This window comes from Ranitomeya variabilis, chromosome 2 (genome assembly GCF_051348905.1).
Source record: "Ranitomeya variabilis isolate aRanVar5 chromosome 2, aRanVar5.hap1, whole genome shotgun sequence".
NCBI classification, from domain to species: domain Eukaryota; kingdom Metazoa; phylum Chordata; class Amphibia; order Anura; family Dendrobatidae; genus Ranitomeya; species Ranitomeya variabilis.
Genome location: NC_135233.1, coordinates 909,686,759 through 909,701,478, shown reverse-complemented (window position 1 = coordinate 909,701,478; position 14,720 = coordinate 909,686,759). Strand labels below are relative to the sequence as shown.

Genomic DNA, 14,720 nt, shown 5'->3' with positions numbered 1-14,720 from the left:
TATGGGGTATCAGCGTACTCAGGAGAAACTGGACAACAACTTTTGGGGTCCAATTTCTCCTGTTACCCTTGGGAAAATAAAAAATTGTGGGCTAAAAAATCATTTTTGAGAAAAGAAAAATTATTTTTTATTTTCATGGCTCTGCGTTATAAACTTCTGTGAAGCACTTGGGGGTTCAAAGTGCTCACCACACATCTAGATTAGTTCCTTGGGAGGTCTAGTTTCCAAAATGGGGTCACTTGTGCGGGAGCTCCAATGTTTAGGCACACAGGGGCTCTCCAAACGCGACATGGTGTCCGCTAATGATTGGAGCTAATTTTCCATTCAAAAAGCCAAATGGCGTGCCTTCCCTTCCGAGCCCTGCCGTGCGCCCAAACAGTGGTTTACCCCCACATATGGGGTATCATCGTACTCAGAACAAACTGGACAAAAACATTTGGGGTCCAATTTCTCCTATTACCCTTGGGAAAATAAAAAATTCTGGGCTAAAAATCATTTTTGAGGAAAGAAAAATTATTTTTTTATTTTCACGGCTCTGCGTTATAAACTTCTGTGAAGCACCTGGGGGTTATAAGTGCTCACTATGCATCTAGATAAGTTTCTTGGGGGGTCTAGTTTCCAAAATGGGGTCACTTGTAGGGGAGCTCCAATGTTTAGGCACACAGGGGCTCTCCAAACGCGACATGGTGTCCGCTAACGATTGGAGCTAATTTTCCATTCAAAAAGTCAAATGGCACGCCTCCCCTTCCGAGCCTTGCCGTGCACCCAAACAGTGGTTTACCCCCACATATGAGGTATCGGCATACTCAGGAGAAATTGCCCAACAAATTTTAGGATCCATTTTATCCTGTTGCCCATGTGAAAATGAAAGAATTGAGGCTAAAAGAAATTTTGTGTGAAAAAAAAGTACTTTTTCATTTTTGCGGATCAATTTGTGAAGCACCTGGGGGTTTAAAGTGCTCACTATGCCTCTGGATGAGTTCCTTGGGGGGTCTAGTTTCCAAAATGGGGTCACTTGTGGAGGAGCTCCAATGTTTAGGCACACAGGAGCTTTCCAAACGCGACATGGTGTCCGCTAACGATGGAGATAATTTTCCATTCAAAAAGTCAAATGGCGCTCCTTCCCTTCCGAGCCTTACCATGTGCCCAAACAGTGGTTTACCCCCACATGTGAGGTATTGGTGTACTCAGGAGAAATTGCCCAACAAAATTTAGGATCCATTTTATCCTGTTGCCCATGTGAAAATGAAAAAATTGAGGCTAAAATAATTTTTTTGTGAAAAAAAAGTACTTTTTCATTTTTACGGATCAATTTGTGAAGCACCTGGGGGTTTAAAGTGCTCACTATGCTTCTAGATAAGTTCCTTGGGGGGTCTAGTTTCCAAAATGTGGTCACTTGTGGGGGAGCTCCAATGTTTAGGCACACGGGGGCTCTCCAAACGCGACATGGTGTCCGCTAAAGATTGGAGCCAATTTTTCATTAAAAAAGTCAAATGGCGCTCCTTCCCTTCCGAGCCCTGCCGTGCGCCCAAACAGTGGTTTACCCCCACATATGAGGTATCAGCGTACTCAGGACAAATTGGACAACAACGTCCCTGGTCCAGTTTCTCCTTTTACCCTTGGGAAAATAAAAAAATTGTTGCTAAAAGATCATTTTTGTGACTAAAAAGTTAAATGTTCATTTTTTACTTCCATGTTGCTTCTGCTGCTGTGAAACACCTGAAGGGTTAATAAACTTCTTGAATGTGGTTTTGAGCACCTTGAGGGGTGCAGTTTTTAGAATGGTGTCACTTTTGGGTATTTTCAGCCATATAGAACCCTCAAAATGACTTCAAATGTGAGGTGGTCCCTAAAAAAAATGGTTTTGTAAATTTTGTTGTAAAAATGAGAAATCACTGGTCAAATTTTAACCCTTATAACTTCCTAGCAAAAAAAAAAAATGTTTCCAAAATTGAGCTGATGTAAAGTAGACATGTGGGAAACGTTATTTATTAACTATTTTGTGTCACATAACTCTCTGGTTTAACAGAATAAAAATTCAAAATGTGAAAATTGCGAAATTTTCAAATTTTTTGCCACATTTCCGTTTTTTTCACAAATAAACTCAAAAATTATCGACCTAAATTTACCACTAACATGAAGCCCAATATGTCACGAAAAAACAATCTCAGAATCGCTAGGATCCGTTGAAGCGTTCCTGAGTTATTACCTCATAAAGGGACACTGGTCAGAATTGCAAAAAACGGCAAGGTCATTAAGGCCAAAATAGGCTGGGTCATGAAGGGGTTAAACATGCTATAGCTTAGCAGAATAACAATTTCCAAAAATAATTTTAATTTTGAAAACTCTTCCTTGACCATATGTAATATTTACTTATTTGTAGGGATTTTCACAGTAGCTGTTTTGTCTGCAGACCTCTAACAGAAGGCAGACTGTTCCTAATATAGTGTGCAGGACAATGGGCAGAGACCTTCTATGTGGCCCTCCTTGTGTAATATTGGATTGCCCTGGCCTACTGACTTTGGGGAGAGATTTACTAATCCTGTGCAATGTCTACCTTGCAAAGTTCTCTTGGTGGGCTTACTTTTTTTTTCTACTAAATACTGAATCTAAATTCTGATGTTCTTTGGTACTTTATATCTTTTGAAACTGACCCTCACCTTTCCCCTTGACATAACGGTCATTTTTGAGCAATTTCTAAACATTGTTTTACACACATAATGGGTCTAAAATCGATATGCACAACCATTTTTTGGCTTGAGGGCTAAACTGACACATATGTATGTATAGAAAAAAAAAATATATATATTGTGTGTGTGTGTTAAAATATATATATATATATATATATATATAATATTTATTAACTCTCTACATTGTAGACTAGTGTGTCAACAGCCTAGCATATCACAGCTCCCATAGACTGTACCAATGATGCCGTGATGGGTGCCGTGCAAAACTCGTAATTTTACATCCATGTTCCTGGGGTAAGGGCTTCTCCTCCTCTTAACATGGAAACTACATGCTCACATAAATAATGTCCTTGTCCGGATAGCTGAGGGTCGCACAGAATGGCGTCGCCGACCGCTGGTTGTGTACGCTTGGGATAATTAGCACCAAAATCAAGGTGCACTGACCGTAGTAAATGTGCCCCTTATGTGTTCTGGTTGTCCAGCAGACACCTTGGTCTTCAGTTCCCACTAATGTCGCGCAGTCGCCTTCAGCTCTGTGGCTTTTGTGCAAAATAACTTGAAGGGGTTGCACAACGTTAATTTAAAATAGTAAGAGGTGTGACAAGTGTCTGTACTTCATGAATACATTGGCATAACGCCTTACGTTGTGTGACTGCTGTGCTTGCTCTCGGTTAATCTCTTCTTTCTACAATATTTAGATCAAGCATTAAAATTCATTAAGGAACTAAGCTGAACCCTGTCAGAGCTGATAGACGGAGAAGCTGCTATTCCATCACTGTCTCCAGCGCCGTCCTGTGCATATCGTATTCAATTAAACCAATAAAGATTTGGAGCCGTGTTCAGTCTTGCATATTTGTAAAATTACATAGAATCCACGGGCTTAAAGGGGTTTTTCAGTTTATGCTTATTTTGAAATCTCTGTTGGAGACGTGACTTGGTGGCAGCTACTAATGTGTAACTAATACAGGCTTGTCTCCTGCACTTCTTCTTACAGCTTTCTGCATGGACCGGACTGTTCTTACCTACAAGATGGCTGCTTGTGGAGGATCATGTGACCAGATGGCCCATTGGCCTCCTCCAATAGAAAAGTAGCTTTCACATGTGCGGGAGTTTTACAATTGGAGGAGGCTGATGGACATGTGTGATCACATGCTTCTCCACAAGCAGCCTTTGCATGGACTGGAGAGCAATGCAGCCTGTGTGGAAAGCTGTTTTCTTTGCAAGACCTTCAGTGAAAATGATAGTGTTAGGAATTGTTTCATGGCTCCCAAAGGTTTCCATCTCACAATGAGATATGACTAAGTAGTCGTATCTCTCAGGACAATACCCTATGCCGAGTTATTTTTATTAATGTAATGAAGTGCATGTATTGAGTGGTGGCCTTGTCTAAAATCTCGAGGAACAGAAGAGTCTGTGGTTGATGCATGTGTTTAGTGGGAGAATTTTGTCACAGATTTGTTTGGGCAAAGTTATGCTCCAAAGTGCTTCACTTTCTATAGAAGAGTCATGGCCCCTCTGCTTTACGGATCAATGCAGTCTTGTGATCTGCCAACAGTATATCCCGGATGTATCAGAGGCGGCTGATGGAAGCGATCTATCTACCAGAGTATGGTCACAGATGCCACATGTAGGCTTTCCTTCTCGTGTCTAACTCCTACTTGAACTTTCTTTTTTTTCTTTTGCACTTTCTTTTACTATATTTTCTTTTGTTCTTTCCTATTTTTTTTTCTTTTGCTCACTTTCTTCCTTCTGTTTTCTTTTTTTCAGCTCTTATCTATTTTTTTCAATTGCTTTTTCTTTTTTCTTTCTTTTTCTTTTTTTCTTTTTCTGTCTATTTTTCTTACTTTTTCTTTCTCATTCTTTAATTTTCTCTTTTTTTTGGCTCCTTTTTGCCGCTGCTTGTTTCCTTTTGCGCTTCCTTTTTTTATATACGCTTATTTAGATAGCTTGCAGCCTTTATAATCAATGAATTGAAAGTTGAAAAAATACTGTTTTAGTACGAGGTGTAAGATCAGGTGGAAAATTGCAATTTTGTTACATTGAGACTGATAATAATCCTAGATACAAGAAGGAAGAAATGAAGGCAGTTTTCCTTGAATCCTTAGGCCTGCATCATCCCACCCCACCGATATGGGTTAATTTTCCACGCTGGCTACCTGCAGTGAGACAAATGCATTGTATAAATATTAATAGATTAAATTAAGTCTGAATTGAATTACATTTTGAAAGGCAGTGAATGCCGATGATTGAACAGATATTCTTCATCTATAGTGAAGGGAAAATAAAGACGTTATTTAATTTATGTCCTTGTGAACACACGGGGAATACAGTCATGCTAATTGTGAGCAATGTTTCCTCTAAAAGGGGTTCTTCGGTTCGTTGGGGGAAATAAAGTTTAACTTATTGCACACAACTTTCTACTTTGAGCGTTTCAACTCTTCCGCTGTTCAGGTCTTTGCTTGCTGTTAGTGGGGAGGAATATTTGTTTGCAGTTGAGGTTTTACAGTGGATTAGTTCAAGCAATCCTCTGAATTTCAAAAACAAAACTGCAGTAGCATACATCTTTGTTCACACGTTGCGTTTCTTGCTGCTTTTTTTTAATGCAGAAATGTCATGCACATTGTTTTAAAACTGCAGCATATCCCTTCTTTCAGCGTTTTTGCAGCATTTTTTCACTCCTAGAAAGCAATGAGTAAGTGCAAAAGCGCAGCAAAAAATGTAGGTCTCATGTTTTTGGTGCAAAAACCTTAAGGTAGTAGCATCATGATTTTTTTGGGCACTACATTTTATCATGCACATCAGACAAAAAAAATCCTCAGCAAATGTGCAACAAAACCTGCTTTTTGTGAGCAGCTTCTTTACTGCCAAGAGAGCAGGTTTTCCCTGCAGAAAAAAACCCAGCAAAAACGCAACGTGTGAACATAGCTCACTTATTGGGCTTCATGTTTTATTGTAACAAGCCAGCGGGTCGGTCAAGAGTTCATTTTCAGAGGCTATGTCACCAGTTGAAAAATGGACAGTGTTTTGCTCTTATTTTATTTATGCTGCTTCCGAGTACTTTTCTTATTAAAGAAATATATATGGATCCAAAAATATGGGAATTTTTATTTAGTTTGCCCAGAGTGCTAATTTGGGATAGTTTTTACAAGAGACCAGTGCTCACTAGGTACTGTAATTATGCAAAGCAACCTAAATACAAGTTTCCACAGAATCCTGGCCATTTTTTGATGTGTTGACAGATCCTTTCAAAAAGGATCGGTCGCAAGGTCAAAACTGGTCTGTTTTTATTCCAATTTTAGTTCCCCCGCTCCCCTGAGTTTTATATTCTTTAATTGTAGGATTGCTACCTTCCAGTAGGTGGCACTAGAGTTCTAGTTCTCTTCCACTCTGAAGAGACAATTTGCATAATTAGCATATTTCCCAGAGGAGCATTGCGGCTTTAAGTCTCCTCATCTCGGCATGCTTAGCATGTCAATCTCCGCAAGGAGAAACAATACTTCTTGGATGTTCTTTATTTGAAATCCACCAAACTATTCATGATGTGGTCATTTTTATTTTGTGCTAATTTCTATCGTCTTAACCATGGGGGCATGGCTCACAAGGCAACCTAAAGATATTCCCCTAGAGAATACTGTGAGCAACACACCTCGGTAAAGACGATAAAAATTAGCTTTTCAGTGTACTACACTGCTCAAAATAGTAAAGGGAACACTTAACAGAATATAACTCCAAGTGAATCACACTTCTGTGAAATCAAACTGTCCACTTTGGAAGTAACACTGTTTGACAATCAATTTCACATGCTGTTGTGCAAATGGTATAGACAACAGATGGAAATTATTGGTAATTATCAAGACACACTCAATAAAGGAGTGGTTCTGCAGGTGGGGACCACAGACCACATCTCAGTACCAATGCTGTCTGGCTGATGTTTTGGTCACTTTTGAATGTTGGTTGTGCTTTCACACTCGTGGTAGCATGAGACGGACTCTACAACCCACACAAGTGGCTCAGGTAGTGCAGCTCATCCAGGATGGCACATCAATGCGAGCTGTGGCAAGAAGGTTTGCTGTGTCTGTCAGCGTAGTGTCCAGAGGCTGGAGGTGCCACCAGGAGACAGGCCAGTACACCAGGAGACGTGGAGGGGGCCGTAGGAGGGCAACCCAGCAGCAGCAGAGCAACCTCAGCCTTTGTGCAAGGAGAAACAGGAGGAGCACTTCCAGAGCCCTGCAAAATGACCTCCAGCAGGCTACAAATGTGCATGTGTCTACACAAACGGATAGAAACCGACTCCATGAGGATGGTCTGTGTGCCTGACGTCCACAGATGGGAGTTGTTCTCACAGCCCAACACTGTGCAGTATGCTTGGCATTTGCCACAGAACACCAAAATTGGCAAATTCAGCACTGGCTCCCTGTGCTCTTCACAGATGAAAGCAGGTTCACACTGAGCACATGTGACAGACGTGACAGAGTCTGTAGATGCCGTTGAGAGCGATCTGCTGCCTGCAACGTCCTTCAGCATGACCGGTTTGGCAGTGGGTCAGTAATGGTGTGAGGTGGCATTTCTTGGAGGGCTGCACAGCCCTCCATGTCCTCACCAGAGGTAGCCTGACTGCCATTAGTTACCGAGATGAGATCCTCAGACCCCTTGTGAGACCATATGCTGGTGCGGTTGGCCCTGGGTTCCTCCTAATGCAGGACAATGCCAGACCTCATGTGGCTGGAGTGTGTCAGCAGTTCCTGCAAGATGAAGGCATTGAAGCTATGGACTGGCCCGCCCGTTCCCCAGACCTGAATCTGATTGAGCACATCTGGGACATCATGTCTCGCACCATCCACCAACATCACATTGCACCACAGACCGTCCAGGAGTTGGCGGATGCTTTAGTCCAGGTCTGGGAGGAGGTCCCTCAGGAGACCATCCACCGCCTCATCAGGAGCATGCCCAGGCGTTGTAAAGAGGACATACAGGCACGTGGAGGCCACACACACTACTGAGCATCATTTCCTTGTCTTAAGGCATTTCCACTGAAGTTGGATCAGCCTGTAACTTCATTTTCCACTTTGATTTTGAGCATCATTCCAACTCCAGACCTCCGTGGGATATTAGTTGTGATTTACGTTGATTATTTTTAGGTTTTATTGCTCTCAACACATTCCGCTATGTAATGAATAAAGATTTACAACTGGAATATTTCATTCAGTGATATCTAGGATGTGGGATTTTAGTGTTCACTTTTCACCTAGTGACAGGTCCTTTTTAAGCCCATTTCTATTAATTGATGGCAAGCAGAGATCTTAAAGGGAATCTGTCAGCAGGTTTTAATATTTAATCTCAGAGCAGCATCGTATGGAGGAAGAGAGCCTGATTGCAGGGATTTATCACTTATTAGGCTGCGTGTTATAGTTTCAATACAATCAGTGTTTTATCAGCAGGAGATTATCACTGCCTGACTAGGTTTCACATGCAGTCCAGTCAGGCTAATCTGTGTAACACACCTCCACCAATGATTGGCAGCTTTCTGGCAAAGCACAGTGTAAATGGGAAGCTGCCAATCAGAGGTGTGGGCGGGTTTATACAGGGCTCAGCATTTGAGCACTGCTACAGGACCAGCAGATAAAACAGGGATTCTATCAACTATGCACCAATTAGCCCAGTAACCGATACATTGCTGTAATCGGGCTCTCTTGATCTACACATGTGGTCAAAATTGTTGGTACCCCTGATTTAGGTCAGGGCCTTCTATGAGCCACCATGGTACCATCATGGTTTTCTAGGGCTACTTCATGAGTTTTATTTTATTTTTTTAATTCTGTGGAAGCATTGTTGAAAAGCAATGTCTGAATTTCATTTGTTCATATTCATAGATCTTTTATTGATTATTACTTTTGTCAGATTCAAGTTATTTCTGTGACCATTGTGGGTTTTTCTGTCATTAAACGAGGGGTACTAACAATTTTGATCATGTGTGTATATTATGCTGCTCTCCGATTGCATAGGAAAACCCTGCTGACAGATTCCTTTAAAATATAAAGTATATTTCCAATGTTTATATATCAGATTTTTCTTTAATATTTTTTTTCGTTTATTTTTTCAGCTACTATCTGTATATGTACGATAAAGTTGTGGCGCCAAATGTGTCCCTTTCTGCTGCTGTATCGCAATGTAAGGACTCCAAACCCATAAGAAGAGAAGCCGAGACGAACAAGCAGTCAGTGGCGCTGTCTGAAAACCAGGCCCAGAGCACAAAGCATAAATCTGCTACCTCATACCCTGACCTCTCCATGGAGGAACAGCAGAGCGTAGATCTGAAAACAGATAGCGAGTCCAGTAATAGACAAGGTAAGTAACGCATGTGAACAGCAGAAGCCATGATCCTCCAAGGAATATTGCAAGATGCCCAGATTAACAGCTTAGTTTTCTGTTGATACCTGGAATTATCTTCCTGATTGTTTTGCTGTCCCCGAGGATGTGACATAATGTGATAAGACATGGAAGCTGCCGTTCAGCTGTACTGAAGACACGAGAGCAGGGAGATGTTGAATGATGTTCATCAGTCAATACATAATACACCTAAAATGATTTACTATAATGAAATACATCCTTTTTTTGCTGAAAGAGCATTTTTGCACAATGAAACACATAAGTATTCTGCCACATTTAAGAAAATATTGTTTAGGTGCCAAATAACATGACTTCACAGCAAGCACCATATCTCTGAACACGTTCTGGTCTCTCCTGAACACATACTTCCAGCCTTCACTTACCCTCTGCATAGATATAAAGCCATTATGGGGAGCTGAAAGTAACCAGTCATCAGACCATGCTGCTCTAAGTAAGGGCGGCATTGTATGGGCACAGAGCTCTAGAAGTCCTGTCTGAATGGAGAGGAGGTTGAGCTGTGTACTTCTGCTCCATTCATTCTAAATGGGACTGTCGGAGATGGCCAAGCACTGTGCTCTCCTATCTCTGGTAGTCCCACAGAAAATGAATGGACCTTGGGGTGCATGCTCATACTCCTTACCATTCAGACAGGGTTCTCAGAGCTCTGTTCTCGGGGATCTTTTGGTGGTCCAGACAGTCAGACTTCCAGCGATCAGGGAGATGGATAGAGGATAACTTCCAAACTTGGCACAAACCCTTTAAAGGGATTCTCCACTGCTGGTCAACTCTAGCTTAATCAATTCAGGGTGATACTTTTAAAATAAAACCATGTATACTTACCTCCAGCAGCAGCGCTGTTCCATCTGCTCGTCACCTGCGGCTGCCCATCAGTATTCTGACAAAGCAGACGTCCACTCTGAAATAGTACAGCCTGCACATGACACCAGTCACGTCACTATTCGGGGACAGCAGTGTCGACATCACTGGAACACACCGAAGCGGGAGTCACTGTTTTAATTTCGATTGGGGTCCTAAATTGATTAATTTGGGGATGTCCAGTAGTGGAGGCCCCTATAGCGTATACTGATATTAATACAGACTATATTTAAACCTTATACCATAAGCTCCCCCTGGTGGTGACTGCAGACTGTCAAAATTTAACACTCTACAGGGGTTTTGTCTCAAACACTTCTTGCATGTCTGACTCATAACACTATACTTTTGCAGACATATTATGTATGTAGTTAGCAGCACGTCATCAGAAAAACATCCGATGATTTACACTTCCATGTCACCTGACCACTGCAGTCAATCAGAGGCTTCGGTGGTCCTGTGACATCTAGACACCACACTGGTTCTGATCAACAAAGTGGCCTGCATTTGATCCACTAGCTTGAGAGAGGGTTATTATGCCTCCCTTTAGTATTTCAGATCTGTCCATAGAAAAAAAAACAAAAAACATCAGACCACTCCTTCATGCTCTATTAGGTTTCATCCCCTTCCACTGCGCATTTTGACTTCTCCTTAAATTGTATTTAGTGGAATTGGTCTATTCCTAGGGTGTTTACTTTTTAAATCATATAAATTTTAATGAATTTTTCAACATACAACAAAAGTCAATAACCAACTAAACCCCCTCTACCCCCTTGTTCCGGACCACATAGCAATTAGCAAGTATCTTATTACTGTATATACTCGAGTATAAGCCGAGGCACCTATTTTGCCATGAAAAACTGGGTAAGCTTATTGACTCGAGTATAAGCCGGGTATGCATTGTCCCCTCATCCCTATCCTAGTATGCATGGTACCTCATCCCCATCCTTGTCTGCATGGCTCCCCCTGTCCCCGTCCTTGTCTGCGTGGCTCCCGAGTCCCTGTCCTTGTCTGCGTGGCTCCCGAGTCCCTGTCCTTGTCTGCGTGGCTCCCCCGTCCCTGTCCTTGTCTGCGTGGCTCCCCCGTCCCTGTCCTTGTCTGCATGGCTCCCCCATCCTGTCCTTGTCTGCATGGCTCCCCCATCCTGTCCTTGTATGCATGGCTCCTTATCCCCTATCCTTGTATGCATGGTTCCTGTTAAAAAAAACAAACCACCTACTCTCCTTCCTGCGCACCCCCGCTGCATCTCGTTCCAGCGCCAGCATCTCTTCCTGCCGAGCGATCACGTAACCCCGCTCATTAAGGTAATGAATATTCACTCCACGCCTATGGGAGTGGAGACGGGTGAATACTCATTAAATTTTTATGAGCGGGGCCACGTGATCGCTCGGCCGGAAATGCTGCTGGTGCCGGAATGAACGAGATGCAGTGAGGGCTCGCAGGAAGGTGAGTAGGATGTGTGCTGGAAGCTGGCGGCATGTAAAATATGTTGACATTAAATTAAGACTTACCACCTGCTCAAGATATAGATGTATGTATGTGTATATATATATATATATATATATATATATATATATATATATATATATATATATATATATATATATATATATATATATATATATATATATATACATACACATACACATACACATACACATACACATACACATACACATACACATACACATACACATACATACATACATGCATTTGGTATCGCCTCGTTCAGAAACGCCCGATCTATCAAAATATAAAATCAATTAATCTGATCGGTAAACGGCATAACTTACCATACATAACGCGGGATACGCATGACGATAAATACTAAACAAACATTTAAAACTGCAATATGATGTGCCATTGAGCAACCAGTAAATGATAACTAATCTTAAAAAAAGAATTATAAAATATCTGACCAAAAAGGAACAAGATTAGGAGGTAAGACCTTCAAAAACTTGCTACTCAATTTTTACCATGCATTTCCTTGGCACCCTAGTATATACAGTATTTAAGCGGAATACGGCAATCTGTAAACTCATGTGCAAATAAACATTATGAAAAATAAGTCCCAAGTCTCCCAAGTTCTTTAGCTTCCACCTGAAACAGATTTTATATGCATCACTTCAAGGACCTTAGTCAGACATATCTCCCTCGACACGAGTAATAATATTACCCCTCACTCCCAAGTTAGGACATAATATCCATGCCTTGGTGAATTTTCCAGTCCTCCCATATTTTACAGAATTTAAGCAGAGCTCTCCTCTTTTGATATACTCCTTCTTCCAGATGTAGCAGTAATTAGTTTTTTCCATAAATTCCCTAAACGTAGGTGGCACCTTGTCCAACCAGGGTTCTGCTATAATTTTCCTGTCTTGATATAACGTTCTTTTAAGTGCCAACCTTATGTTTGCATCTTCAGCAACCCCATCCACAAAACCCAAGACACAAACCAGAGGATGCATAGGAATCGCAACCCTAAACATCGTGTTTATGTGGTCTATGACTTGAGTGGGGTGTAGAGTTTAAATGTATCAGATCCTTTGTGTTACCCCTTCTACACGTTTGCCAGTCGTCAGCCATTTAGACAGGCTGACCCAATGCTGATACAGACTGTCATTGTTTTCAGCAGCAGCACATATCATGTTTACACGGGATCATGTGCTGTTGTGAACAATTAATTTTATGCTGGAATTAAAATCCTTTCACCTGACAAACAATCCTTTTCTCATTCGTTGGGTTATCTGTAGCCTGTTTCCACTCTCCGATTAGAAGCTTTCCTATGAACATACTTTCCCGATAATCGTCTAGTGTTAACTCGCCCTAGCGGATCGGAATCCAGTTGATTTGAAGAGAAGGACATCACATGGTAATACTGTATATGCCAAACACATGGCGGTTCTTCTTTTCTAGCATTAATCCTGTTTGTGTGAGTAGTTTGCCGAGATTATATGAGCTGGCTCTTTATACGCTCGCCTTGTGAATCTCATGACACTGCTCCCATTATCTCTGCCTGTTATATACTCGGCTAAGGTGAGGGATAAGCCACATGAATCATACTATTTGCTGCTTTACACTCCTCTTTATGGACAGCGGCATATAGCAGAAAAAGATTTATTAAACAATCACAGGCTATAAAAGATGCAGAGATCCTAATGTTCCCACCGTTCTCCCTTTACTGCCTTCCCGATATCTCTGTGCCAGGTGGGCCACCATTTAATCTTTGTTCACCAAATCAATACACATTTTTATTTAGTGCTCTTTTCCCAATCCAAAGTATCATTTTTTTTTTACTATACAACAAATAACCATGCAACTACAGGAGTCTTGTAAGACCATCACTATGTTAAGTGCAAAATATTGCTGCTGCCAGGGGCTATGGAGCAGGAGGTGGAAAGGAGGAGGCAGAGGAGAATCTGTCCTTTACACTAGCACTTGTAGTAAAGCTTCTGTCTATTGCATACCTGCTGTCCTCGTGGTCATCGTTAGAGCTGTGATGACTGGAAAGAATCGGAGTTCAAAATTGTGATAAATTTTATGTTCTAGAATTAATTAGGATGTACTTATAGGAGTCTTTTTTTATCTGCCACTGTTGGCATTTTGTTGCAGTTGTGATATATAGTAAAAAGGTTTTATCTTCTGATTTTTATTTTTTTTTTCATTTTGTTTAGTGTACGTGATTATTGGGGCAACCATCTTGCCAGAGCTGCTTATGTCCCAGCGGCTACATGCACCATAGGAAACTGGTGTCTGTAATGACTTCGACTTGTATAAGGGTCTGTGCACATGCTGCGGATCCGTAGCGGATTGGCTGCTGCAGATTTGCAGCAGTTTTCCATGCGTTGTACAGTACCATGGAAACCTATGGAAAACAAAATCCGCAGTGCACATGCTGCGGAAAAGTGCGGAAATGCTGCGTTGTTTATTCCACAGCATGTTAATTCTTTGTGCGGATTCCGCAGCGGTTTACACCTGCTCCTCAATACGAATCCGCACAAAAACTGCGGTAATTCCGCAGTGCGGATTTACCAAAATCAGTGCTGGAAAATCCGCACACCATTCCGCAACGTGTACACATACCCTTAGAGAGCTCTCTAGCCATGGGCTGTTACTAAAATTGAGCAAAAATATTTGCAGGACCCTGATCCAGCCTTCTGTATCAGTTGTTCATTGCCACCTGCCAAAGCACTTTGAACCTCCTTGCACCGCAACAATTATTTTAAGCTAAGTCTACAAAAAAAAAGTTACAGGGTTTCCTGCCGGTAGGAGGATGTTAGCAGTTTTCTAGATGGTGGTCACGCACTACCAATGATGTTATTGGACCAGGGTGCTATGAATCGTTTTGATTTGTTATCTGTGCAGAGAGGGGGAGGAGATGAGTTTTGTCTATCACCTATTATGAATGGTGGATCTTGTGTTTTCTATATATGGATGACATCTCTCTTTGCAATTCTGCTTGTGATCATGAGGAAATTTACAACTAAAAATTATCTTTCTAGAGCAATAAAGTATCAGGCTCAGTAGCCAACTTTAGAACCGCACAATTTCAAAATAATTATTTTTCTTAAACCCTTACGCTGTCTAACTACATACAGTGCCTTGAAAAAGTATTCATACCCTATGACCTTTGCCACATTTTGTATCACGTTACACCCACAAACTTAAATTTTTTTTATTTAGCTGTTATGTGGTGTACCAACACAAAATAGCAAGTATTTGTGGAGTGCAAAGGAAAGGATACATGTTTTTTTTTTTAAACATTTTAAAAAT

The 14,720-nt window shown here is 41.4% G+C and overlaps 1 protein-coding gene across 2 annotated transcripts in view; it reads left to right on the top strand.

The window, feature by feature from the left end:
* SKIL (SKI like proto-oncogene) overlaps positions 1 to 14,720 on the top strand; it is a 56,332-nt gene that overhangs the window by 25,182 nt on the left and 16,430 nt on the right. For both annotated transcript variants that reach the window (XM_077290553.1, XM_077290554.1), the window contains exon 4: positions 8,791 to 9,035. In XM_077290553.1, coding sequence (XP_077146668.1) covers positions 8,791 to 9,035 — 245 coding nt within the window. The remainder of the gene's footprint in view (positions 1 to 8,790; positions 9,036 to 14,720) is intronic.